The following is a 27,336-nucleotide window of genomic DNA, read 5'->3' on the forward strand; positions in this document are numbered from 1 at the left end:
TAAAGTAGTTCTTCCATCTATTTAGAATATCGCTTGGGTCAGCTAGAATATCACCGTCTTTATCTTTTATCAAGTTTACTTTAGGTTGCCACCCTTTTCTAAACTCATTTACACCTTTATATAAATCTCTGATATTTTTATTTTTGCTGTTTGTTTCAATTTCGTTAATTTTGCTTTTCAAGTAATCTCTTTTTTTACTTCTAAACGTGCAGTTAACTTCTTGCTTTATTCTATTATAATTGTTTAGATTTGTATCATCAGAGTTATTTAACCACCTAAGTCTAGCCTGATTTCTTATTTCTATTAGATTATGACATTCATTATCAAACCATGGCTTACTTTTTCTCGGTTTATGGTATCCTATACTTTCTTTAGCTGCTGATTCTATTGCATTACGTATGTGCTCCCAATTCTTATTTACGTCTGTTTCATTTATATTTTCATCATCATTTAAATCCTGCAAAACATCAAATCTATTTGACAGTTTAATTTGGTAATCTTTCTTAATTCTTTCATCAGTAAACTTTCCTGTATCAAATTTTAGAACTTTTAGATTTTGTTGCTTATGATTTATCACTGAGAGTCTTTCTCTTAATTTAGCAATTACTAAATAATGGTCACTGGCACAGTCAGCACCTCTATGTGTACGAACGTCAATTATACTAGTATGCCTTCTCTTATCAATGAGAATATGATCTATCTGATTATGAGTTTTACCATCTGGAGAAGACCAGGTATATTTATGGATATCTTTATGTTTAAAAGTGGTACTTTTCACAATTAAATTCTTTGAGGTTGCAAAAGTAATCAATCTTATACCATTATCATTACTTAATTCATGAAGACTTTCTTTACCAGTTGTGGGTTTAAATGTCTCTTCTTTGCCAATTTGTGCATTACAGTCACCTAACAGAATTTTCATATCATACTGAGAAAATTTATCAAAGACCTGTTCTAACTCTGTATAAAAATCATCTTTAGTATTATCTTCTGTTGGTGCATGTATGTTTATTAAAATAATTTTACACCACCTACCCTGTAAAACTGCATATGATATCCTATCATTAATAAATTCTACTGTTTTAAGAGCCGAGATAATTCTATTATTTATAAAAAAGCCTGTTCCAAAATTATGATTTTCAGTACCACCATAGAAAAAAGTATAATTTTTAGTTTTACAATTCCCTTCTCCTGGCCACCTAACTTCCTGGACAGCTACTACATCTAATTTATACTTAACTATCTCATTAACTGTACACTGAAATGCCCCAGGCCGGTAAAGGCTCAGAACATTCCAGGTGCCTAATTTAATATCCTTATTCCTAATGTAGATCTTATCCTTAGTCCAGAGACCTCCCAAAGTAGTCCCCACCCGGAGATCCGAACGGGGGACTATTTTACCTCCGGAATATTTTACCTTGGGAACATCCATGGCCTTATATGTGCCTTCACCGTAAACTCTCCCAACAAAATAAAAAACAATAAACATTTTATGTCACACCCTGTATATATTTATTAATTTGATGTATCATAAATAAAACACCCATGCAACATGCAAATTTTCCAGCAATTTCTATGATTTTCACAAAATCTCCCTTTTGACCTAAAATTGGACCTAGGTTACCCTACACCAAGGGAAATTTCCCTCCATGTTGGAACACTACCTCTGCAGAGCATGCCACAGAAAGCAGGAAGGAACAAGCAGTTTTCTTCTGCCAATGCAGTAGTGCATGCTATATGGGAGGATAGCTGGTCATCAGAAGGGTGTAATGGAGAATGATCAGTGGCGTACATTTATTTATTTATTTATTCATTTGCTTCCAACAGAGAGAATCTCCAATTTCAGGAAAACTTACATATATTCAAATAATAAACATTTAAGAGTGTAGATTACATATAAACACACACACACACAAACGCATTTATACACACAAGATAATAAGTGAAGTCCTACAGGAAAGAAACACATATACATCCAACCATATACATATACGAGGGGTGACTGAAAAGTTCTCGGCCTACCCATGAAGGGTTGCCAGGAGCTCAATCGTTCATGGCTATTTTTCAACATAGTCCTCTTTCAGCGCCACACACTTTTGCCACCGGTGCTGCAGGCCCATGATACCTTCCTTGTAGAACGTTTCATCCTGCACTGCAAGAAAGTCCTCCACCGCAGCTATGACGTCATCATCTGATGGAAAATGGATTCCACCGAGGTGTTGCTTGAGTTTAGGGAACAGATGAAAGTCTGAGGGAGCCAAGTCTGGCGAATAGGAAGGGTGTCGAAGCAGTTTGAAGCCGCAGGACTCGATGGCGGACATTGCAATGGTGGACGTGTGCACGGGTGCATTGTCTTGGTTGAAAAGGACGCGCTTCTTCAACATTCCACGACGTTTCATCTTGATGGCCTCCCTCAAACGCTTCAGTTGAGCAGCATAATACGCACCGTTCACCGTTTCACCTTTTTTTTTTAGATACTCAGCCAGGATGACACCCCTCGCATCCCAAAAAACAGAGACCATCACCTTGCCAGCTGATTTCACTGACTTGAACTTTTTGGGGTGGGGGAGGAGGGGTGTTTCCACTGTTTTGATTGCACCTTGGACTCTGGCTGAAAGTGGTGGACCCATGCTTCGTCCATGGTTACAAAACGTTGGAGAAATGTCTCAGGATCAGCCTGAAGGAGGGTCAAGTTTGCTGCAGACAAGAGGTGTCTCTGACGTTTGTTCTCAGCACTCAACATTTTCGGGACCCATCGATATGACACCTTGTGCATGTCCAGCATAACTGTTAGTATGTGTCCAACGCGTTCCTGGGACATCCCCACTTTCTCTGCGATGTAACGTTCTATCACTCGCCGGTCTGCCATAAAAAGATCCTGTATTGCTGTGATGTTTTCTTCAGTACAGGCCGTTGCCGGCCCTCCACTGCGAGGTGCATCTTGGACAGAGGTGCTCCCCCCCTTGAATTCCGCCACCCACTTTTTCACAGTAGAATACGATGGGGCATCCTCCCCCAATGTTTCCATCATGTCCTTGTGGATGTCCTGTCCACTCATGCCTTTTTTCAGGAGGTATTGGATAACCGCACGAATGCTCACTTTATCCATTTTTCAGAAAATGCTCACCGTCTTCACTTCAAACATCAAAATCTGAAAAACGAAAAAAGATAGTACTATGAAATTTGGTATGGGGCTTTGCAAAGGCATATATTATGATTAGCTAAAGTAACATTCAGCTACGATAAATGTATCATGGGTAGGCCGAGAACTTTTCAGTCACCCCTCGTATATTCATTGTCAGATCATAGCCTTTACATAGTATTGAACAAAGAAAAATAAAAATAATAATAAAGAAAATTTATCATAGAAGGTAAAATAATTTCAGAATACTGGAAAATAATGCACAGTAGAATGGATTCACATGTATAACTAGTCTTTTTAAAAAATTGGTTTTAATGTTTTTGGATACAAAGAAACTGGCAGACTGAAATATAGATTTTCATGCATTGTAGAAATATTATTTCTATGCAGAACAGAGTCTGAATAAAGGTGATGATTTGTATTTTTCTGTTCTCGGGATATCACAGAGGAAAAGGTGTCGCATCCGAAGATTAGATTTTCTAGTATTAAATTTAAACTGAAGAAGAAAGTTACTATTATCCAGAATTCCATTTACTGTTTTGTAAAGAAATATTTGTTGTGCTAATTCTCTCTTACTACTGAGGCTTACATAACAAAATTCTTTCAATAAACACTTATAAGATAATTTCATCTCGTAAGCAGATACTTGATTCTTCTTGTAGTATAAGTACCGTAGAAATCTTTTTTGAATTTGCTCTATTCTATTTTTATAAGATATAAACCCAGGAGACCATACAACCGATGCATATTCGAGTTTACTTCTTATCATACTGTTATACAATAGCATAATGACATTTAAATAATTTAAGCTCTTTGAGCTTCTTATGAGCTAATCTTTTAGTTCTTTAAATAATTACTTAAATTCTGGTTTAGAAGCTTGTTTTAATGGACCATATAAGTGTGGTGTCATGATTTCAAACAAATCTACCTGAGCCAATGAATTTTCCATCGGAAGGGTTAGCTTTAAGAATTGTTACAGCAGTTATTAACCAAAATTGTGATGCGTATCCTACATCAATGTAAAGATGAGATTTCGGAGAATGCGTCTATATATAACACGTACCTTACAGATGAGAATGTAAAGAATAAATGGAGTAGGAAATCGAGTAAAGCGAAAGCTCCTAATGACATCCTATCCGGAATCGCAGCCAATGGGTGCTGCGCTGCCACTGAGGCTGCTGGTTTCCCATTATCCATAACAGCAGTGTGACCGACTTGAGACCGGATGAGCTTCAGCTGTGCTCGGGACTGGAATGTCTAGATTTTGTATAAAAATGCATTATTTTCTAACTCCGGTTATTCTCTATCTTAGTCTCAGTAAGGTATGTGTTATATATAAACATATTCTCTGAAATCTCATCTTTACATTAATGTACGATGCACATCGATTTGTTTAGACTCAACACGTGCTCCGTCGTCTGCTGGGACGCACCACTAATACAGTCCATAGTTTGCATAATATACAGGATGGTGCATATTATATCTACCAACTTCAAATGGCAACGGAAAGACTGTGAGTCCGTGTAGTAACCTTATATGGTTATGAAATAAAAAATATACGCATAGGCATTTAATACAGTGTAAATATGGACAATACAGACATCAGTGCACCTTGAAAATAACGTCCTCTACATGTCCTCCTCCTGCTTGGATGCACTGTTCGAGGCGATGCGGGAATGCTTCATGACGCACATCTCGACATGTCCTGTTGAATAGTGCTTATTTCACGGTGACTGACGGTTCACAACATTAGCTGTAGCTCTCCACTGTCTAACCCACCTCAGAATGCTGTGCGTCTCTCGAACAGGTGCATGGTGTTCCACCACAGTGCCCGGTGCCTGTTTGGTCATCCACCGCCGTAATCAGCATCTGCACCGGCCATGGTATACTAATTGCCTGACTCCTAACTCTCCACAGATGTATCTATGCCACACATGCACATGTATATTCTGGCAGGGTTGCCAACTCAAATGGGTAAATGCAATATGCGCCACCATGTATAATGAGCAATTGCCCATGTAGTAAAGGTAAGTGTAAAAAAACTATATAAAAAAGTTGGTTTACTAACAGTAAACTTGGTAACATGGAGAGTATGCCACCGGTATTTATGCATGTGTAAGTCTCACCCTTTCATTGTAAACAGTCCTTCATTTAAAAAATGGGGGGGAGGGGTCTTGGAATTTTTCTGTACACTTTTCATACTTCTAGTTGTTGGTTAATAATTTGAATATACAAGAAGGTTCGTTCACTTTGCTTTGATGTATGTTAGTTGTGAGCCTCTCATTCCTTGTTTCAGGTGTCCCATGTTTTGTTTTGGCAGCGATACTTATTCCGCAAGGCCTTGTTAGAAGAAGAAGAAGCACGGAGGCAAGCCTTACAGAAACGAGCCGAGAAAACAGAAATGAATGAAGATTTTCAGTGGGACGATGGTAAGCGCTAAGAGTTTTTCTTTTTTCTTTTAAAAAAAAACTAGGTTGCAAATTCTTTTTGTACTGGAAGAACAATTTTGATATTGTAGATATCCAGTGACATTTTTGCTGCAGAATTAAATTGTTGCTGTAACAATTGTTATCCATGTACCTTCATGGCACTGTGCTATATTCATGGGGAACTTTACCATAATGATTAAGGCCCGGGACTTCAGAAAAATGCAGAAATATTCCCAGTAAAGCCAAAAATATTCACAACAGTACTTTCAAATTTATCATTATACAGGATGTCAGTATATTCTAGAGAAGATTGACTTGGGGGGGGGGGGTATTAAATGAAGACAGAATTCCTTTATTCTAAGAATGTAGTGGAAAAATATTGAAAATATAGGGAGGTTCACTACAATTATTCTAAGTTTCATTTATGATTATGTCATTTACTATTACTATTGTGGAAACTAAAGCATAATTAGCAGCTCGCTAAACAAAGCGGGAGTATTATTGTTCTGTACAAGTTAGTAAGAAAATACGACATCTGCTTTTAATTTCTTCGTACATAATTTCCTTATCCTGCCATCGATAATATAAACTATCGGTTGCTCTAAAGGTACGAAGAATAAATTATAAAATAACCAATTATATGCAAGACAATTATGAAATTATGCAGGAATATGTCTTATTACGAGAAAATTGAATAAATATGTTCTAAAAATGCGAAATTGGTAAAATAGGTCAAAATATGCCTGATCATTTTTGTCTATTTCGGCCGATTTTCATCAGAAATGTAAAGATTTTACCCCAGTATTCGATCCGATGCCAAATAAAAAATATGTTATAACATGAAGTCCCAGGTCCTAAAAATGATTGTTATGTCAGAAATTAGTTTGAGTTTTTATTTTAAGTCCACTTTATACACAGATATACTAATTGGGACTGGACCTACAGTTTGCAGTGTCTCCACATGATAATGAACCCGGAACCCCTTGATTGTAAGGCAATGACGTTACCTCTACAGCATCGGGGAGGTATTCCAGAAGTGAGATCAAGATTTGTATGCACCAAAAATAAGCAAAATAAAATGAAAATGAGAAGTAATTACAAATGCAATTCTGCTACCCTATAGAATATAAACAAAAGTAAACTCACATAAATGATACACAACTGAAAATATTTCATCAGAGCTACTATCAGCTATGATTTTCCCTGGATTTAAGTATATAATTATTATTTCAGTGCTACAGATATATTGGAACGTGGTGAATGATGGTGTTGTGTATTACTAAAGTCTTAACTAAAATTTCCATATTTTGAGTGTTCTGTTTATTACAAGCAGAAGTGGCAAATCAGTATTTCATCGATAGGTTACATATTATGACAATAAAGCTGGTATATTGTCATACTTAAATTTGAGATTGTTAGGCTAAAGTCATGGTTCCACCTAAAGAATAGTTTTGGTTCATTTTATATAATTAAATCTCTCTGGAATTGCAATTTGAATCATTTTGAATAAATGTAATGTTTAAAAAGTAATTTTCTATACTAGGACAAATTATCAAATTGTAGAATATTTCGAATTCATATTTATAACAGTTATTTTCTGATTGATAAAAATAATATCTTCAAACATTATAAGTGTTCCTTCAAAGCAAAAGAGAATGATCCAAATTTATAATTAATTTTATTAAAAGTGTATATATTTACATTAGTTACACAGTATAAAAAGTATAAAAAACGTACGTGAGTATAATAGTCGTAACAATCCTTGCAAACGACGTTTCGCGAAGCTATGCTTAGCTTCTTCAGGTTTTCTTATCAGTAAATAAAATACTTCGTCATATATATAAATAAATCCAGGATTAGGTAAAAAAAAAAAGGGTATTGGGATATAGAATGTAAAATTACATGACATTAAAAGTGCCATATAGGCTAGGAGATAATTCTAAAAGAACGGTGCTACATCCCCTCCAATGTGAACTCCACAGATTCCGAAGCAGTGTGAGTTACTTCCGGTGTGACAAGGAATTTAACAGACTCTTCACTGTTTTTTCCCCATTGTTTAAACATTTTGATCCATCATTTTGATCCATGTTTCATCCAAGTTGCCGTCATCCCTATTTAGTTTTTCCCTCTATCAACACAAATATTTGCAGCCTCGTTAACGTTCCTATCGGGTTGTTTATGAACTCTTTTTACCACTTCCCTTTTTTTAATCTTATGTTTCAGTTCCAGAACATGCTCGGAAAGCCCAGTCTTCGCTGATTGTTCCTTTATATCCTTGTCATGCTCGTCCCAGCGAGTTTCCATGATTCTTCTGGTTTGTCCTATATATGCTTTACTACATGAACAAGTTATCCTATACACGCCCTTCTCAACTCTGACCTCTTTTTGCCCCTTTCCATCCTTTTTGTATTCTGTGAAATACTCTATATTTCGGGGTGCTCTCATTTCCCCTAAAGTCTATTAAAATTTCATCATACTTTTCGGACACCCCTTTTACATATGGGTTGCCGACGTATTTGCACTCTACTTCCCCTACTTCTTTATTCTTACTTACCTCATTCTTTCCACCTTCCTTATTCAAATTTTTTTAACCCCCCCTTTTTATTCTCCTCATTTCCTCTACTTTGTAACCATTTTTTAACCCCACCTTCATTATCCAATTTTCTTCTTTCTCTCTTTCCTCCCTACAATTACAGAGCCTCCTGGCCTGAATGTAGAAGTTCATGTATAGATTATTCTTAATTCTGTTTGCGTGTTCAGAATCTTGGTGGATATATCTATCCCCTGCTAACTTCTTGTGATAAACCCCTGTTCGAAACCCACCATTAACTCATTCAATCCTCATGTCCAAATAGTTAATTACTCCTTAGTTTTCTTTCTCACTTGTGAATTTTATCCTATCATCTTGTTCTCCAGTATTTCGAAAATACGATCTAATATTTCTTTTTTCCCGATAACCAAGATGTCATCTACATACCTACAAAAATATTTAATATCATTGTTAACCCTCACTCAACGAATCCTTCTCAATGAAATGTAGGAATATGCTGGAAACTATTCTCGACACAGGGTTACCCATAGCCTGTCCTTCATTTTGTCTATATATTTTCCCATTAACATGGAAATAATTATACCCTGATACTAGATGAAACCACCGTACGAACTCCCAGGCCATAACAACATCAGTTTTCTTATCCATAACCCACCTCTGAAGACAATCCGTGGCTTTAATTCGAGGAACGCTAGGATACAAATTAATGACATCAAAACTACGAATTTCATCCTCCTCGTTTATATTTATCCCCTCTAGTCCTTTCTTCACTTCCCAAGAGTTCTCAACGCTATATTCGGTCTTCTCCCAACATCCCTTAGCCTCTTTATTAATGTTTTCGCCAGTTTATATCCCGGGTAAGTATACATGGGTATAATTGGTCTCATCAGGATCCCTTCCTTATGCATTTTCGGAATGCCGAAAGCGATAGGAATTTCGCCCCTCTTACAGTCTTCAATACCGATCTCGAAAGTGTCAAACTCATTTCGATCCCCTTTCTAAATTAATTTCTTAATTTGTTTATTGGTTTTCATTCTATTACTTCAAAATCATCATTGGTGAAACATTTTTTCAGTTTTCCAGTATTCTTCTCCATTATTACCAATTTATTTTCCTTATCGGATCTTATAAGGAATAAATCGTTTTTGTCGACCCACTCCCTCACTCATTTAAGTTTTTCTCTTAGGTTTCGGTGTAGTTTCTCCCTATGACTTCCCACCACCCCCCTACCTCTTTCCTTTCTAAACTCTGTCCTAATCCTTTCCTCAATGAAATCGTGCATTTTATGCCTTAGCTCATTTTTCTCGTCCTTATCTGACAAAATGCCTATGATGCGTTTGGTGGCTATAACAAATTCTTCCTTCTCTATTTTATTCTGGCCTATAGCAAATTTATGTCCCTTATCAGTTATTTCAACGAGTTCACGAGGCAGCTCGTATTGTGTAAGTTCAAAACATTATAGGTCTTATTCTCGTTCATCCCTTCTTTCGTGCTATTTATTCCCATATTCTCAATTTTTTCATTCTTCTTGCTTGTCTTAGCTAACCTATTGAACTTGTTCAAAACAGTTATTCGGCTTTGGATCTTCACTGCTTCTACATATTTACTGTGACTTTCCTCAACCCTATTCCAAGTCACGCCGTCAAGTTCCCCACTAATTTGGAAATATAGTTCTAAACATTCCTTATTTAACCGTTCGGTAAACTTTATAAGTTTGCCATTGCCATAAACACGACACAATCAACAATGAATTTTGGCTGCGTTATCTCCTTCAGCTTGAAGGATTCCAATAATGCCTCACAACTGGCAGGAGCAGTAATACAAGCACCCATGTTCCTCAGTTCCTACTTAGCACCATTGAAGCAAATGGACTGCGGTTGTGTGTGGAGTGCGATTATACATTACTGCTCGCTACTGCGCAAGTGCCATGTTGCTGCGGTTATGTATTGGTTTTTATGAGCCAATCAGAAGTTGATTTCTGAATAGCCCTCATATAAATATGATGTCATCTTGGTATTTTGTAACAACATGCAAAAAGCTGTAATTGTTATTGCTATATAAGTATATTGATTGATTTACTTTATCTTACTTCGCTTTAGTGCCACTTTTGGCTAATTGGCGAAGATGAGGATGAGGGATGATATGATAAAATTGATGAATGGACACTCACAAAAATCCATGCCACCCGGTGGAGGCACAAGTGGTTCGGATCCCACTTTAAACTGTAGGTCCAGTCCCAATTAGCCTTACTGTGCATAAAGTGGACTTAAACACCAACTCAACTCAACAAAAATCCATGCCCAGGCCGGGATTTGAACCGGGGACCTTTGGCATCGTAGCACGATGTGCTAACCACTCTGCGTGGGGGCCAGCTATATAAGTATATTGTTATGTACATTGCAAAATAGCTTAAACACAGCAAATATGTCCCTTTAGATCACAAACATGAAGGCTGTTAAGCACTTAGTACTCAAATGATAACAAAACAATTGAAGATCGCATGTGCTTAAGATTGGTCTGATACTAGTTGTCTTTGAACATTGATAAAATCTTGTGATGAAATAAGATAAGTACAAATGTAGCAATTTTAAATAGCTTCATAATTGGATGTATAAGGCTCAGAAATATGTTGTAACAAATATTTATTACAAGCATGTTCAATGCACCTACGCCAGCGCTTGATAAGGACACTGATTCCACAGGGAAAAAATCTTTCGGACGCGTGCGTAACCACTCATGCACTGCTGACTGGACTTTGTCGTCATTCTTCAACCTTGATTCACTTGGTCCATCTTTCAGTGGGCCAAAGGTGTGGAAATCGAAAGGTGCAAGATCAGGTGAATATGGAGGGTGGGGTAAGAACTCAAACTTTAAGTCCTTGATGGTAAACAATGTGACACTGGTAGTGACAATGTGACACGGGCAGTGTGTGGTCTCGCATTGTCATGGAGCAAAATCACACCAGTGGACATCAGACCACGTCGTCTGCAGAATGGCTTTGTTTTAGTTTTTCGCGCAAAACGTTGGAGTAAGTGGTACTGTTTACATTATGTTTCCATCTGGGAAGCTATTTCACTGACAGTAATATGCCAGTTCTCCTGTATCAAGTTCTCCACTTGAGCAATGTTGCTTTCCATGACTGCAGTGACAGAGCGACCTGGATGCGGAGAATCTTCAACAATGGTTATGCTCTGTTTGAACTTCTCAGCTCACTCGTCCACTTGTGATCGACTCATACAGTTGTCACTTGCTGAACTGTCATTCGGTGATGAATTTTTATCGGTTTCATGCCTTCACTCAACAAAATTCTCACGACACTTCGCTGGTCCAGATTGGAGCACTCCTGCAAGGGTGCCGCCATCTTGCGTAACTGTTTTCCAGCATCCCGTGTTCCCTACTTTTCCGGTTATTTATTGACTGCACCTTCCATATTGATATGTTAAAAGATTATACTTTACAAGTTCATCTTAAGCAATGTAGAAACCTTGTTCTCATAAGTGATTAATGAGAGATCCTTGATTATTGAATTATCTTCAAAGAATATAGTCTACTTGTGGAATAGCACTAACATGTATGAAAAAGCGCCATGTTGAATTTGAAGCAGTAAATTCATATCTGCTTTCATCTACATGGACAAACAAGCTTTAAAGTGATAAAATACCTCAAATTGAGATTTTGAGCATTAATACATAGAGTAGTACACACATCTTCTTCATTTGGATCTGATTTAGCCAGATGTTGAGTTTTACTAATTAAAACAATGTGCAGCTGGCAACTGTGTCATTATTCTGTGCATGGATTGCCATTTGCAGTAGACTGTGCTTCACTTGCTGTTTGTTGTTACTCTGTGCAGTGTGGTGGATTCCTTGCAACATATATTTCTGCAGAAAGTGATTTCCCATGGTCCCCAGATTTGTCCTCTTCAGACTATGTTTTTTTTTTATGCAACAAGTATTTCAAACACGTCATGCTACGATTTTGGAACTGAAGGATCGCATCAGAGATGTGGCCACAAGAATCCTGACAAACATGTTGGAAGGAGTAATGGTCAGAGTTTCGCCTCAGAAGCATGTGTGGAGCACTGCGATCCTCATTTACCAGGTCACATTGAAACATTAACCGGCAAATGACATTCCTTTCTGTATAATTAGGTACAAGGCTATTCAATGAAAATACTTCTTTCCACATACAATAAGTAAAGTGCTCCCCTGTGCTTTGCACCATGCCATGAAGGTGTATAGTGAGGGAGGAGTTAGCACCCTAAACTTTCTTGATCAAGGCCAAAGGTGGAGGTGATGTGATCAGCACCATGCTCCTTGCTGCCTTTACCCTTGTAACGACCGTGCGTGGTCGCCACATTTAACGATCCTGCGTGGTCGCAATATTATATTTTTGTTAAGAAGGTTTGGATAAAGAATGCAGGCTAAATGTCCCTGTGAGGCGTACACTTTTAGTTTAAATGTGTTAACGGATCCACCTCTACGTTTATTAGTTTCACTTATTATTAGACCCTGCGTGGTCACTCTATTCTGTAAACGTTAACGGATCCACCTCTACGTTTATTAGATTCGACCCTGCGTGGTCGCTGTATTCGGTGAATGTTAGCATTTATTGTCATTTATACTGTTCAATTCATTGAAGAGTCCTGCGATGCTCAATATCAATTGTATTGTCTGAATGCACACAGTTTTAGTTTATATTGACACGTGCAACTAGTGATTTTCCCACTAGTGTTTTCTTAATGTCACTTCTTGGATGTTTCTCCGTAAGAAGGTTGCAATATGTAAAAAAATGAGTTAGCTACGCGTACTTGAAGTTAAAATTTTCACTACCAATGCTACCGCAAGTATAAAGCCAGTGCAGCGAGGCCCGGAGTTCAGTTGGCTTTCAGGTCGGCTCACGATAAGATCTCTCTTACCAACGGACCTGGAAGAAGGATCACTCCGCTCTTGCGAGAGTCCAAGCATCCTAAGGAAGGAAGGAAGGAAGTTGCACTCCTCTCTTGCGAGAGGCCAAGCACCCGAGAGAAGCTGCACTCCGCCTTCCAGCGAGAGAGGTTGAACTCTGCCTTTGGCAAGAGAACCCACTCCACTTTCGAGTGAGAGATACCCCACTCCGCTTATAGGCGAGAGAGAACAACTCCACTTTAGAGTGAGAGGATCCGCTCCGCTTGCTGCAAGAGGTTTCCTTCCCCTATCAACCTGCGGCACCCTGCCAGGGTAGTGTGGCGTTGGGTTTCCAGACAACCTACTCTCTCTTTCAGGGGAACCCGTGATGACTGCGGCAACCAGGCCCTAAATAAAATTAGGTCCCTATACTCCCCATTGGCACCTCACTGCGAGGAATGAATTGGATGTTCGCTGCCCCCCCCCCTTATCTCTTCGAGTCTAAAGGTGGTACAGGTAAATGCACGTGAGTGGTAAGAGTAAAGGTAAAGACACGTGTGTAAGTGTGCTAACGGACATCCTTGTGATAGGATTATAATAAACTGTTACATCTATATATAGACCTGGTTTAGTCTTTCTTTACACCCAGCAAGCCCTGAGATATTTCTGAGTCTTTGTACTATGACTGAATCAGTTAGCACATATGGGTAAACTTTTGCCGACCACCCAACTTCAGTGTTTAGCGTGTTGAACGCAGCCAATACACGTACTCCTGCGCTGTGGTGCTGAGCACTGCATGGGTGGACGTTGCACCCTATGTTTCAAGAGAGCACTCTTCTCTCTAAGACGAGTCATTGCATGCTAATAAAGAACCATTATCTTATCAGTAATGAAAGTTAAAAGTTTTTGCTAGTACACCTGTCCATATTTTATACTTATTTCTATAATTTCAGATGAAGACTTTGGTGGCAATGTTGAAATTCCTGAGGAAGAACAGGTACGATTGTTGTCGGAGTACCAGAAGGAATGCGAAGAGACTAAACGAAAGAACAAATCGAGTAAGGGCAGCAAATCAGATTCAAGCGAAGACGTGAAAGAAAACATTAGCCACGAATCTAGTGATGCAAACAGTGACGTAACAAGTGCTACCTCTAGTTCTTCCAAAACAAAAGCATCAGTGCCAAAAAGTGACAGTGCGTCGAAGTTTCCTGAAGATCGAAATGAAAACAGTCTCCGCTTGGAGTTGGAGAACCAACAAGCTCTCAGGATCAAGGAAAAGAGTGATATGGTGATTGTCGGAGGGGGACAGAGTAACACTTCCTCAAGCTCTTGTGATAAAGGTAATTTCGTTTTCTCAATTGTTGTGATACTCTATGTTGCCATTCGTCACCGGACACCCCTCAAAAAGTGCTCGGGATCGTCTGTACACGTCATACAACCTATAAAAGGCATTGCCGGTTGAGAATACACTCATACCAGCTACAGCAGTCAATATGGGCAGACGATGCGAACTGAGTGAGGCGGAAAGAGGGATGATCATTGGAGCTCACAGGTTTGGGCATTCGACCCGTGAGATTTCCAACAAATTTATATCACAGCCCGCAATGTGACCCGTTGGTTACAGTGGTGCAAAGAATGCCGCCATTGGACACTCAAACAATGGAAATCCATCCTATGGAGTGATGAATCGCGCTACCAGATGTAGCGGTCCGATGGACGTGTGTGGTTGTGCCGTATGCCCGGTGAACGCTGTTTACAGGACTGTATCGTACCCACAGTGAAATTCGGCGGAATTGGCATCATGGTGTGGTCCTGCTTTTCGTTGTATGGTCTTGGTCCTCTTGTTTTAGTTTGGGGAAACATGAATGCCGATGCGTACCAAAAAGTTCTGGACGATTCTGCTCTACAGACATTGTGGGAACAATTCGGTATTGGCCCATACCTGTTTAAGCAAGACAAATGCTGATAATGCATACGGCAGGCATTATCAACACGTGGTTCGGGACATGGGGGTGCAAAAACTTGATAGGTCAGCCCAAAGTCCAGATATCAACCCCATTGAACACCTTTGGGACGAGTTGGAGTGCCGCTTGAGAGCCAGGCCATGCCAGCCAAAAAACACCACTGAGCTGTTTGCTACTTTGCAGGAGGAATGGGGGCAAGATTCCCGTCGACACGTATCACAAATTTGTGGAAAGTCTTCCTCGAATCGTTGTGGATGTCATTGCGGCAATACTGACATGGTGCTGCGAAGAGGCTAAACGAAAGAACAAATCGAGTAACGTACTGGTATGGGGTGTCTGGTAACGAATGGCAACATAGTGTATGTAGAATATGAGAAGCAAGGAGAGAATGGTGACCCATGATACTGAAGGCGAGAGTTCTAACTATTTGCCTGCAGGGATCTCAAATGTCCTCATGATTATCATTGAATTATAACAAAGGTTGTTCGTTGCACTGCACCATGAAGGCGCATTCAGGAATGTGGAGTAGGGATGGCTACATTGGGATAAAATTTTATCTGAATATCGGATAATTTTCTTTCCAGAGTTAAAATATCCAGATATTGGATATTCTGATACATGAATTATCCAGAAATCCAAATTATCCAGATTATCAGGATATTTGGATTATTCAAAATGTCTGCATATCCGAATGTATGCATTATCTGGATAGTTTATCTGTTTTACTGGCTATTCACATATATTTTTTTTTTATTTGTCATGTTCGTATTTCACTGTATGGGTTTTCTACAGGTCCTTCATCAAACCTGTACAATCTGGATTATTTGAATGTTTGTTTTATCCAGATATCCATACTGTCTGGATATTCAGACATCCATACTATCTGGATATTTGGTTCCCACTTTTTGGTTCTAAATGTGGGGCACCCAATTTCTGGTTCTGGATTTTGGGCATCCGATTTTCAGTTCTGGATCCATATAGTTTTGTTAACCATGTAACACAGAATTGAAAATTTCAGATTATCTGTATTACACACACCTGGTGTAAAATGCGAGGGGGGGGGGGGGTGGAAATCAGGATTTTCAAATGATATGATAGTGAAACCTGGCTTATTCCAATCCTGAAGTTGATTCTAGCATAGTAGCTGAGTGTTAGGAAAGTAACACATAATGCTAAAGACCCAGTTTTGAATCTTGGTTGAATCATAGCCATAAGCTGTTTCACACAGCTTAGGATCTATCATTATTTTCCCCCGAAATATTTCCTAAACTGCACTCAGCATTAAAATAAGGATTTTCAATCTTATTCTTAGTTTTTTATGATTGATATAAAACTAGACTGCAAGAATTCCCAAATAAGTGAACATTGCTAGGAACTTAAGAGAGCCAAGGATCTTCTTTACCCTAAATCATGATTTGTGTTACTGTATTTAGTTAACATTCAGCAAGAAACTGCTACAATTTGTTTCTTTAATGGCTATGGAAAAACTGGCTTAAAAAGGCACCTTTTTATTTTAAACGTTGAACTGAAAGTCTGAAGTATCACTGATAGACAATTCTACACAGGTAAAACAGGAGAAGTGAAAATTCAGGAGAAATCAAGTCTAGCTGGTAGGTCAGTTGACACAGCAATGGCATGGTAAGAGACCCAGGTTTGAGTCCTGGCTGACCCTTCATTTTTTGCTTAAATTTTTATATATAGTAATCCCCGTATACTTGCAACGTCCCTTTGGATGCAGTACTTAAATGAGTATACCACGGCTACAGAATCTTCAGGATAATGGGTTCTTTGTTTGAGGATGCACATAAGAAAGTGTTATAGCCAAAGGATATGATGAAAATGCGAACTATATTCTGAGAATCTTCACAGTTACAGATATTATACGATATATGTACATGAATATTTCTTTGGAAGATATTATATTTGGCTTCTTCTTCTTTCTTCTACTAGCGTAGATCTCTTCTTTAGTAAAGGAATAGACTTCTTCTTCTTTCTTCTACTAGCGTAGATCTCTTCTTTAGTAAAGGAATAAGCTACTTCTTTCTTCTACTAGCGTAGATCTCTTCTTTAGTAAAGGAATAAGCTTCTTCTTTCTTCTACTAGCGTAGATCTCTTCTTTAGTAAAGGAATAAGCTGCTTCTTCTTTCTTCTACTAACGTAAATTTCTTCTTTGGTTAAATCAATAGGCTTCTTCTTCTTTCTTCTAAGGGTATCGATTTCCTTTATGAATAAATGATTGGCTTCTTCTTCTTTCTTCAATCTTTTATTTACAAGAAATTGTTTCTTGGCCTTCTTCTTTTTTCTTCTTATGATATCAATTTATTTTATGAATAGATGTTTGACTTCTTCTTCTTTCTTCTATTTATCATCTATTTCTTCTATCTTCTATTTGCAGCAAATCATCTATCTATTCTATCTTCTATTTGCAGCAAATCAATCTATTTTTTTCTTCTATTTATAGCAATCATATATTTTTTCTATCTCTTCTTTTACAGCAATCGTATACTTCTTGAAAGCTCAAATACCTTTCATGTTTTCTGAAGCCTGAACACAAGCTCGAAAATATTTCAGGGGCAACAAATCTGGATATAACGGCACCTCCTATCCCAAACCAAAAGGGACAGCCCAAAATTGCTAAGGAAAAGCACTACCTGTGGCCCAGTGCATCTAAAGGAAAGTGCAACCATAAGTGCTTCGGGGCGTCTAATTTGAATACAGCGCCACCAGGGACAAAACAACCAAAACCTGGCGATATTCTCCTCGCCAGAGGTAAACAGTCAAATCCGATCTCAAAGATCGAAAGAGGACACCATTCTGAAATCATCTCCTCGCTTATTAACTTTCCTGAATATTTCGTATACGAGTATATCCTTGATCATCATAATGGGCTATTTACAATATGGTATTTATTTCTTATATACATTTTTATACTCTTTATTTACTTGTTTCCTATTTACTATAATACATATAATCATCTTTCTCCTCTTCTGATTTCTACAATCAACTCTCTCTCGTTCTTTGGCACGCTGCCATCTGTCTTCGCTCCCGCAAAATATTCTATCTCGCCTTCGTGATTGTGTCGGCCGAGCGGGCACGTGACATACTCTAAAAGAGAAACTGAAAATAACATAGTAAAAGTTTGGTAAAGTACAAACACATGGCAAACATAATTTTACTTCAGAATGCGTAGCTCCAAATGTCATTGTTTCTACATTGTTACAGCTGTATAAGTACTTATAACCCATGGTGCAACCACCCATGAGGGCCAGGGCCCAACTACCAACTGCCAGCCTCACTCCCACATGCTTCTGCAGAGGTTGACGATCGTCCAACCAGTTACTGGGTGACGTGTTGTCAGCACAACAAACCCCTAGTCGTTGTTGTAGGTTTCTGTGACCAGGTTACGCTACTCGTTCGTAGCTCCCCAATTTCTTCATGATGGTGGGTGGCAACCGGTCTCATACACAGGCCGAAGTATCAGGAAAAGTTACGATTCCCCAGAAACTCTAATCTGCATGCATCCTGTAGCCTGGGCCCAAAGCCTGATGCATGGCCATGGTTCAGGGCACTTTTTAAAACTGGTAGTTGTGAAATTGATGAGGAATCATGTAATCATGCATGCTTTTTTTTTTGTAACTACTTATGCTTTAAAATGAGGAAAGCATGTAGTGTATTTACTTACAACCACTTTCTGTTAACAAGTAACAATTGTTCAGTGTTGTTGTAGAAACTTAAGGTCCCTACGAAGACTTTTCCATTTGAATGTAAAATATGTTTGCAGTTGCTTATCCCGCATGCCATTCTGGACCTCCCTAATGGCACAGTGGTAGCATCGCCACCTCTTAATCAAGGGATCCTGGGTTCGATACCCGGTGGAGGCACAAATTGGTTCAGATCCCACTTTAGACTGTAGGTCCTGTCCTGATTAGCCTTACTGTGGATAAAGTCGACTTAAAAAAACAATTCAACATGCCATTCCTTCACTACGGTGGGAGCACTTTGTGCAAAGTTGGAAATATCATGTTGTGTTGTAAGTTTTTATTTTTTTCCTTCTTTCTTATCCTGATGATGTAGTTGAGATATCTCTGAAACATAAGTTGACTTTTTATCTTCCTGCTTCCTGATTTTAATGCAGGTAAGACTGTGTTTTTCTGCAAGAGTCATGTTTGCACCTTTGAAGCCGTGTTGCAAAATGTCCCATTGTTCAAGGATAGTCAGATGTGAACATTTTCCCTTGTAATGCATCCTGAATCAAACACTTTTCCAGTTCTAATGATAAGGACATGTTTTGAGAAATATAAAGTATCAAATATATGTGATACAACGTTTTCACACCACCAATCGCAGACACTTCCCCCTCCATTAAAAAGAAAGTGGCATGCTATGAGTCGGAGTGACACAAGTAACATCCGTGTCACTTTTTGCCACTTTTCCCCCTGCAGTATGCTAAACCTTATCTACAAAGCGAAATATATTGTCTTTGCCCCCCCCCAAGTTTTGGAACCCAATCGCTGCAACTGAGCAACATGTTTTGTGACTGGTACGAAAAAGTGCATCTTTTTCAAGGTTCATTTCCAGGTAACAACTGTCGTTTGTTGTTCCTAACCAAATTGACAGCTCGCCTAAACATTTACTTCTTGGTTTAATTTATGCATGCATTAATCTTTCATAATTTTGTCCAATTTGTTTGATATTTTAATTGTTTTTTTTAATGCAAAACACATTTTCTTCATGTAGAGAGCAACGACGATGACTGGGAGAAGGTATTTGATGATGAGGCTGATGGCGAAGCATCTGTTCAACATGATGATAAATCTAAGTCAGGTAAGTACAAATTTTTTACCCCTTGCTTCAAGCATAGCATAGCGTTCGAAAAATTTTTACATTGTGTCTCCTAATAATGACTGTTAGAGGAGGCAGAAGAAGAAAATCAAAATTTAAAAACAAAATTGAAATTCGGCATGACCCTGTGGTCAGCACAGTAGGCCAAAGGGAATGAAAAAAATGTAGTATGTATCAGTGAAACATTCCTACAAACATGCAAAGTTTCATTGAAAGGAGGCAGATACTTCGTGGGGAAAAAATAACAATGTATAAGAGCGGCAGTGTTGCCAGCTTACGGAAACATTTTGTGGAATTTTACTTCCAGTGTTGGTTCTATGGATGAACCAAAAGACCACTCCTTGAGGATATGTAATGCCAGTCCCCCAATTTTGAAAAAAGAAAAAAAATATGAAATTACACAGAAAAAAGTGGTAGTTGGGGGAGTTATAGCTCTTTTTTATGAAACCTATCTCATAATACTCTGAGCGAAACAAAGAACTTCTTTTAAACTCTGCTTGAATAGTAACAATGGATATATTGTTTTGTAATTGCAGTATGTCATACCTTCATATAAATATATTAATAACTTATGTTTTTTGAGTATGTATCTAGGTAATTCCGATGTTTCGGGATGCAACTGCTCCCTTCCTCAGGCTGCTCACGTTTAGGTTATGTGTAAATCATAACCACGTCGAACTCTCCATAGGTACAGGATATAGATTGGTAAAAGATGTGTGGTTAAAAAACAATAAAAATCTAAAATCCATTACAGGTGCACGTCATACTACCATGCTGTTTCCTCGATTAGAAACTGCTCCTTGGAATGTTAAAACTTTAAAACTGTGAATAGCCACGGCGTGCGTGTGCTGCTGTCTCCTGTATCTATGGAGAGATCGACGTGGTTATGATTTATACATAACCTAAACGTGAGCAGCCTGAAGAAGGGAGCAGTTGCATCCCGAAATGTCGGAATTACCTAGATACATACTCACAAAACGTAAGTTATTAATATATTTATATTAAATTTGTGAGTAATTCGCACAACTTTCATCATGAATTCATACCTTCATATGCATACTAATGAACAAAAAAAAAAAGAATTGAAATATGGCATGTAGCTTTAAAGAAATGGCACATTATTTGCTACCACGTGGTGCTGGCATATATATATATATCCCATCAGCCAGCTGCAGAGTGTTTAGCACATCGTGCTATAATGCCAAGGGCCTTGTGTTCGAATCCCGGCCAGGCATGGATGTTTGCGAGTGTCAATTCATCAATTTCATCATATCATCACTCGTCCTCATCTTCACAAATTAGCCAAAAGTGGCACATAAGTGAAGTAAAATAAAAAAACAATCAGTCAAACCCATCCGCCAGCTATAGGTTGGAAGTTCAAGCTTTGGAAAATTGTCCTTCACGAACTAAATTAAGATCAGGGCAGAGCTGATCATAAAATCACCTGGCTGATATCGAGAGAAAATGTCATCATTCGCTGCCAGGAAAGTTTCAAGAATTGTTCAGAATATTTATAAATTTTTATATGTACACAAAGTAGGTGATCTGACAAAAGCATGCAATGTGCTGATTCTGACACACTTGCTTACAATAGTACAAACTTTTGAAAAACGGGCTGAACTTGTAGATTTGTTTTATAATTTTATGCAATAATATATCCCATAAGGATGAAGACAATTTGCCCTAAAATGCCTTTTTTTTTTTTGTTTCTTGGCCAGAAAATTTAGGCTTTGCATTTAAAAACCTTTTCAGGACGTTTCTGAGAGGAATACATGAATTTTATCGTGACTTTTTTGCCTGTTTTAGTCACAAGTACGTATTTCAAAGGTAACTGCTGTTTGAGTGCCACGTTCAGGAAAATGATTAAAAACCTGTCTGTTCATCATTTTTGGGGTCTATTTTGTATTTTTCGGTACTTTTTGCTTCCCTATTTTGATAGGTTTTAGTGCCTATCGATCCTCATCCTGGTTATAAGCCCTTACTTTCCTAATAACGATGTGACCACAGCTAGTGTAAATAATATAGTACTCTGAAAGGTATCGCATTGAGATGCAACAAATTTTGTGATAAAACCTAGTTAGTAATTAAGTGTATAATGAAGACACGTTTCTTAAGCATGGAGACTTGATTCTACATAGAATAAAATAATATAGCAGGCAAATTATTGGGTGGGCTCAAACCCCAGAAGTCGATATAAGTTGGTGCCACTGCTCACCAGGGTTGGCATTTTGCCTGTTTTTTTTTTAAAAAAATCCCAACCCAGGTGGATTTTTTTGGGCTTTTTCAGATAAAACCTGGGCAAAACTGGGTTTTATTGGGTTTTTCAAGTTATGTTTATAAATGTATACATTTTTCTCTGATAGTAATACCGGGTGTCCGAATTGAAACGCCCTAATTTCAAATACTTATATTAGACATAATATGCAGGCAAGAACGGTGTGATAGGGGGTATATTGGTAGCTTAGCTGTGGAAATTTTAAATTGGTAATGATAAGTAAGGATTCGTTTATTTTGTATGGTTCCAGGGGGTGAAAAGTGAAAATGAAACCGATGCTGGAAAAGCGCAAACTGTGTGGTGGTACGCAGAATTGGGATCCATTATTGCAGTTCATCGATGGTTTCATGCAGTGTGTCACAGAGACTCTCCTATGCTAGGATAATCAAGGCGTGGAAAGCAGCGTTTCTATGTAGAGACAGGATCTGTCGGTAAGAGGCATGGTGGTGGCCAATTGCGAACATCAGAGGATGCATTTGCACGAAGTACCAGGTCCCAAGAAATCCGTTCGTACGGTGCCAAAATCCACAGTCCACGATGTGCTTCACAAGCGTCTTAAGCTTTATGCATCCCAATTCTGCGTACCACCACACAGTTTGCGCTTTTTCAGCATTGGTTGTCATTTTCACTCCCTGGAACGATACAAAATAAACGAATACTTACTATTCATTACCTATATAAAATTTCCACAGCTAAGCTACCGACCAACCACACTGTTCTTGCCTGTATATTATGTCTAATATAAGTATTTGAAATTAGGGCATTTCAATTCGGACACCCTGTTTATTGGAACATTCAATTTGTATTGTTTTAGTTCACTGAATCAAACACTATTTAATATTTTCTGTTAACATAGTTAAGAATTGACAATCAAGTTCTCACACCTTGAAATGATTAAACTAAAAACATACATAACCTGTGCCGCGGCAGACCATTGATGGCCCAGGTCTACCTACCAATTGGGCCTCCCCGATGGCGCAGAGGTACCATCATCGCCTTGTCATCAAGGGGTTCCGGATTTGATACCTGGTGGAGGCATATAGTGGTTCGGATCCCACTTTAAGCTGTAGGTCCAGTCCCGATTAGCTTTAGTGTGCATAAAGGACTTAAAACACCAAATCAATCAATCAAATCTACCTAGCAACTGCTGGCCGCACTCCCACCTGATCCTACTATGAGGTCTGAGATCATCAACCCAGTTACGGAGCGACGTGTGCTCAGCGCGACGAACCCCCGGTCAGCATCGTAGGTATTCATGACCAGGTTACGCTACTCATTTGTAGTTCCCCAATTTAATCATGATGGTGAGTGTTCACCAGTGTCATACATTTTACAATGGTGCATTTTACTCACTATCAATACAGAAAAAAATATATAAATGACTTACGTGAGTGAGTAGAAATGGTTCAAAACGATGTTTCGGAAGTCTGTACTACTTCCTTCATCAGGTAAATAAAATAAAAGACTTTAGGTGCCAAACATGGTACCACGTTGTCAAATCGTAAGCTGAGGATTCACGTTGAGGATAAAAAAGGTAAAAAAACTTACTGTGACGGCATAAAAACTCCGATGAAAACCTTCACTGCTTAAAAAAGTTGAAAACAAAAAACACACGATGACTCTCGAAACATCGTTTTGAACCATTTCTACTCACTCACGTAAGTCATTTACATATTTTTATCTGCAGTCTCATACACAGGCCGAAATCTCAGGGGACTCAAACCTGCACACGTCCCATAGCCACAACCCAAAGCATGACCACAGAGCCACAGTGCAGGACAAATGATTAAATTATCTAAAATACTATGTTCTGAAAAATTTGAATAATAGTTTGATTCTACTCTTGCTGGATGGCGTAACAGTTAATAGATCTGTGATCAGTTCCCAGTGTTGTGCATTTGCAATACTATATTAATACTTGATAGCTGTGGTGGTTTAGTCAACCTCCGTGGCGGAGTGGTTAGCTCAGCACACTGCAATGCCAGGGGTTCCTGATTCGAATCCTGGTTTGGACATGGATGTTTGTGTTCGTCCCAATGATAATACAGAGAAAATAGAGAGAAAAAGGGTATACTACTGTAAAAAGAACTAGACAGGCTGGCTGACTGCCATGCAGAAGACCCGGGTTCGGATCTTGGGGTAGGTAATCTAAGGTTGGAATTTTTCCGGTCTTGTCCCTGCATAAAGCAGCTCTGGAACTCACCCAGCCTCAAATCAATGTGTCCTGGGGGTTAAAGACAGCTGGAGTTTGGTTGTGATCACATCACCTCCAAAATGGTCGAGATGAAGAATATGTCGGGCCCTACCCCCATATCCCCATAATGTTCCTTCACGGCACAGTGCTATATGCACGGGGAACTTTACTTTTACCTACTATACAACATACGGTAGCTGCAGCTAGAAAACTTGACAGACTGCAATGGTATTACATGTGAGTGAAATTGAGCAATGTGTTTCAAGATGGTGAATGAAAAACTGCTTCAATACAGTTTGTTCATATCACAGTTGTTGTTTTTTTCCCCATTATTTTTGTGGATTTTTCAAGCTTAAATATCTCCTCCGTGTAATAACCATGCCAAAATTATAAGGCTGACATATTTAATTGTCTTGACTGATTTCATCTAAAAGGAATACTGTATCCATCCTCCAAAATATCTGGTTGCTATGAAACTAACAGTTCCCATGGACAAATCATTAGTAGCCCCAATTTGGATCCCAACATACATATGCACTATATTGTCAAAAAAAATGATCTGTCACACCATAGCTTAAGAAATGCCCTAAAATATTTAAGTCTCTTTTCTTAATGTCCAAAAAATGTAGTTTAGGCAGATATTTGAAAGTGGCATCAGAATTTGGAGCTACCTCAGAATATGAAAAATCAATTTTTCATCCACCATGTTGAAATGCTTTCAACAAATGCAAAATAAAATCATTCCCTAGGTATTTGCGACATGAATTTCAGCTTAAGAACTCTAAATTTGCTACAGATATCGTGGTCTCAAAATTGGTGACTTTCCCCCACCCTTCCTAAACCACACAATACACGTATTACAGAGTTTTTATTAATAACGTTAAGCTCAAGGATGTCCTAACATAGTTAAGACTTGGTTTTCTTAATCTACGAAAATGTAACGTCAAATATTTGCATAACTAAAGCTCTCGCAAGGCATGTTAAATTGTCCATCATCTTTAAACATGGTGACATATTTTTCTCAAATACAATATGACAACAATCGTTTAAGTTATCTTGTAACTCAAAAGCTTTACATTTATGGCAAAATGTATGTTTGCTATTTTACCACCACCCCTCTCCTAAACTATGAAATATAATTTTAAAAGTTTTACTGCAAAATTGCAGACCGACAGATTATCAACAATGACTGAGTTTAGTTCCTTATACTCTGAAAATGCATTGTAGACAGTTTTGGTGAAAAAAGAGAGCATGTGTGCAACATGAGGAAAATCAGGTTTTCATTCGCCATCTTGAAACATTGTTCAATTTCACTCACATGTAATACAATTGCAGTCTGTCAAGTTTTCTAGCTGCAGAAACATGTTATCATGGTCAGTAAATAGATGACATGTCTTTCTTGGTGAGAGGCGTGACGTGCATGTAGCCGGTGTTACCTCAGGTAGCAGCAAAATGTAAAGAATTAAAAAGTTGTTTCAATAAAATGACAACATTGTTAAATATGTTAATGAACATTGTTGCCATCAAGTAGATATTGCCTAGGACATTTTTTCTGCAGCCGACAGAAGCAAAGAGGGAGGCCGTTCCGCTACCCTGAAGAGTCAACAAGGGAGAAGAGGGCATTCTGACTGGGGTGCCATGGAAAGATCTTGAAAGACTTAATGGTGCCACGAAAGGAAAAAGTTTAGGAACCCCGATCTACAATATAGCTTCTAATAACCTTTTTTCTTAACCTTTAGTACGCCGCGCGGTCTGACGAAAGTAAGCCCAGTGTCGCCGAGGCTTTGAGCGCAAAATTTGAAGTCGTATACATAATGGAGAACAATCGTAATAACTTTTGTTTTGCAGGTAATACATCGGTGCATGCAACCATGTAAAATTTGGATGCCCCAACCGTGGGGGGGGGGGGGTTATGGGCGGGGGCTGCATCCCCCTAATTTCAATGAAAAAAACATAAAAATGAGGAGTTTGCCCCCTCTTCTCCAACTACTTTGGGGAGAAAACCGGAACTTTTGCTTTTTTTTCAAAGAATGGACCTTCCGCAACAGAATGAAACTTGATTCATGTTCGTGGGTGCAATACAATTTGAATAATAAGGCAAAACGTAAAACTCTGTTTTTTTCCTCAAAACAGCGAATTTTAGCCAATTTGCATATTATTCATAAAATTGTTATAACTCGGACACTATGGGACCAATCTACTTCGGATAACTTTTGTTTTGCAGGTAGAACATCAGTGCATGCAACCATGTAAAATTTGGATGCCCCAACCACGGGGGGGTTATGGGCGGGGGCTGCATCCCCCGAATTTCAATGAAAAAAACATAAAAATGAGGAGTTTGCCCCCTCTTCTCCAACTACTTTGGGGAGAAAACTGGAACTTTTGCTTTTTTTTTTTCAAAGAATGGACCTTTCGCAACAGAATGAAACTTGATTCATGTTCGTGGGTGCAATACAATTTGAATTATAAGGCAAAATGTAAAACTCTGTTTTTTTCCTCAAAGCACCAAATTTTAGCCAATTTGCATATTATTCGTAAAATTGTTATAACTCTGACACTATGGGACCAAACTACTGCGGATAACTTTTGTTTTGCAGGTAGAACATCAGTGCATGCAACCATGTAAAATTTGGATGCCCCAACCACGGGGGGTTACGTGCGGGGGCTGCATCCCCCGAATTTCAATGAAAAAAACATAAAATGTGGAGTTTGCCCCCTCTTAATCGTTTCCTTCCAGACATATTTCCACAAAGAGCCAAGTCAACAGGGAACAAATGGATTCACAGTAGCTACACAAGATGCAAGTGCGAACGAAAAAAATCAGGAGCACATATCACAAAAAAGTTACCCAACACAAGTTCAACACAGCTCAGGGGGCTCACAATCGGAAAGCACAAAACACGGTCTTTCACAGCCACTGCTCTGAACGTCTATGGCGAGGCCTTTCCTAAACAGAGGAGGGGAGAGAGCCTTTGCAATCCTTTGTTTTGTCTATACTTCTGGATAGACTCATGATTCCGGCTTCTGGCCTCGGCTGTCGTCAGGCTTCATTT

The 27,336-nt window shown here is 38.6% G+C and overlaps 1 protein-coding gene across 1 annotated transcript in view; it reads left to right on the forward strand.

The window, feature by feature from the left end:
- The window catches only part of LOC145980335 (BSD domain-containing protein 1-like), a 57,020-nt gene that overhangs the window by 15,233 nt on the left and 14,451 nt on the right, over window positions 1-27,336 (forward strand). The window contains exons 6-8 of the mRNA XM_083113375.1: window positions 5,439-5,571; window positions 13,962-14,348; window positions 19,710-19,796. Coding sequence (XP_082969501.1) covers window positions 5,439-5,571; window positions 13,962-14,348; window positions 19,710-19,796 — 607 coding nt within the window. The remainder of the gene's footprint in view (window positions 1-5,438; window positions 5,572-13,961; window positions 14,349-19,709; window positions 19,797-27,336) is intronic.

Source organism: Lepisma saccharinum, chromosome 27 (genome assembly GCF_977018435.1).
Source record: "Lepisma saccharinum chromosome 27, izLepSacc3.1, whole genome shotgun sequence".
In the NCBI taxonomy this organism is placed as follows: Eukaryota; Metazoa; Arthropoda; class Insecta; order Zygentoma; family Lepismatidae; genus Lepisma; species Lepisma saccharinum.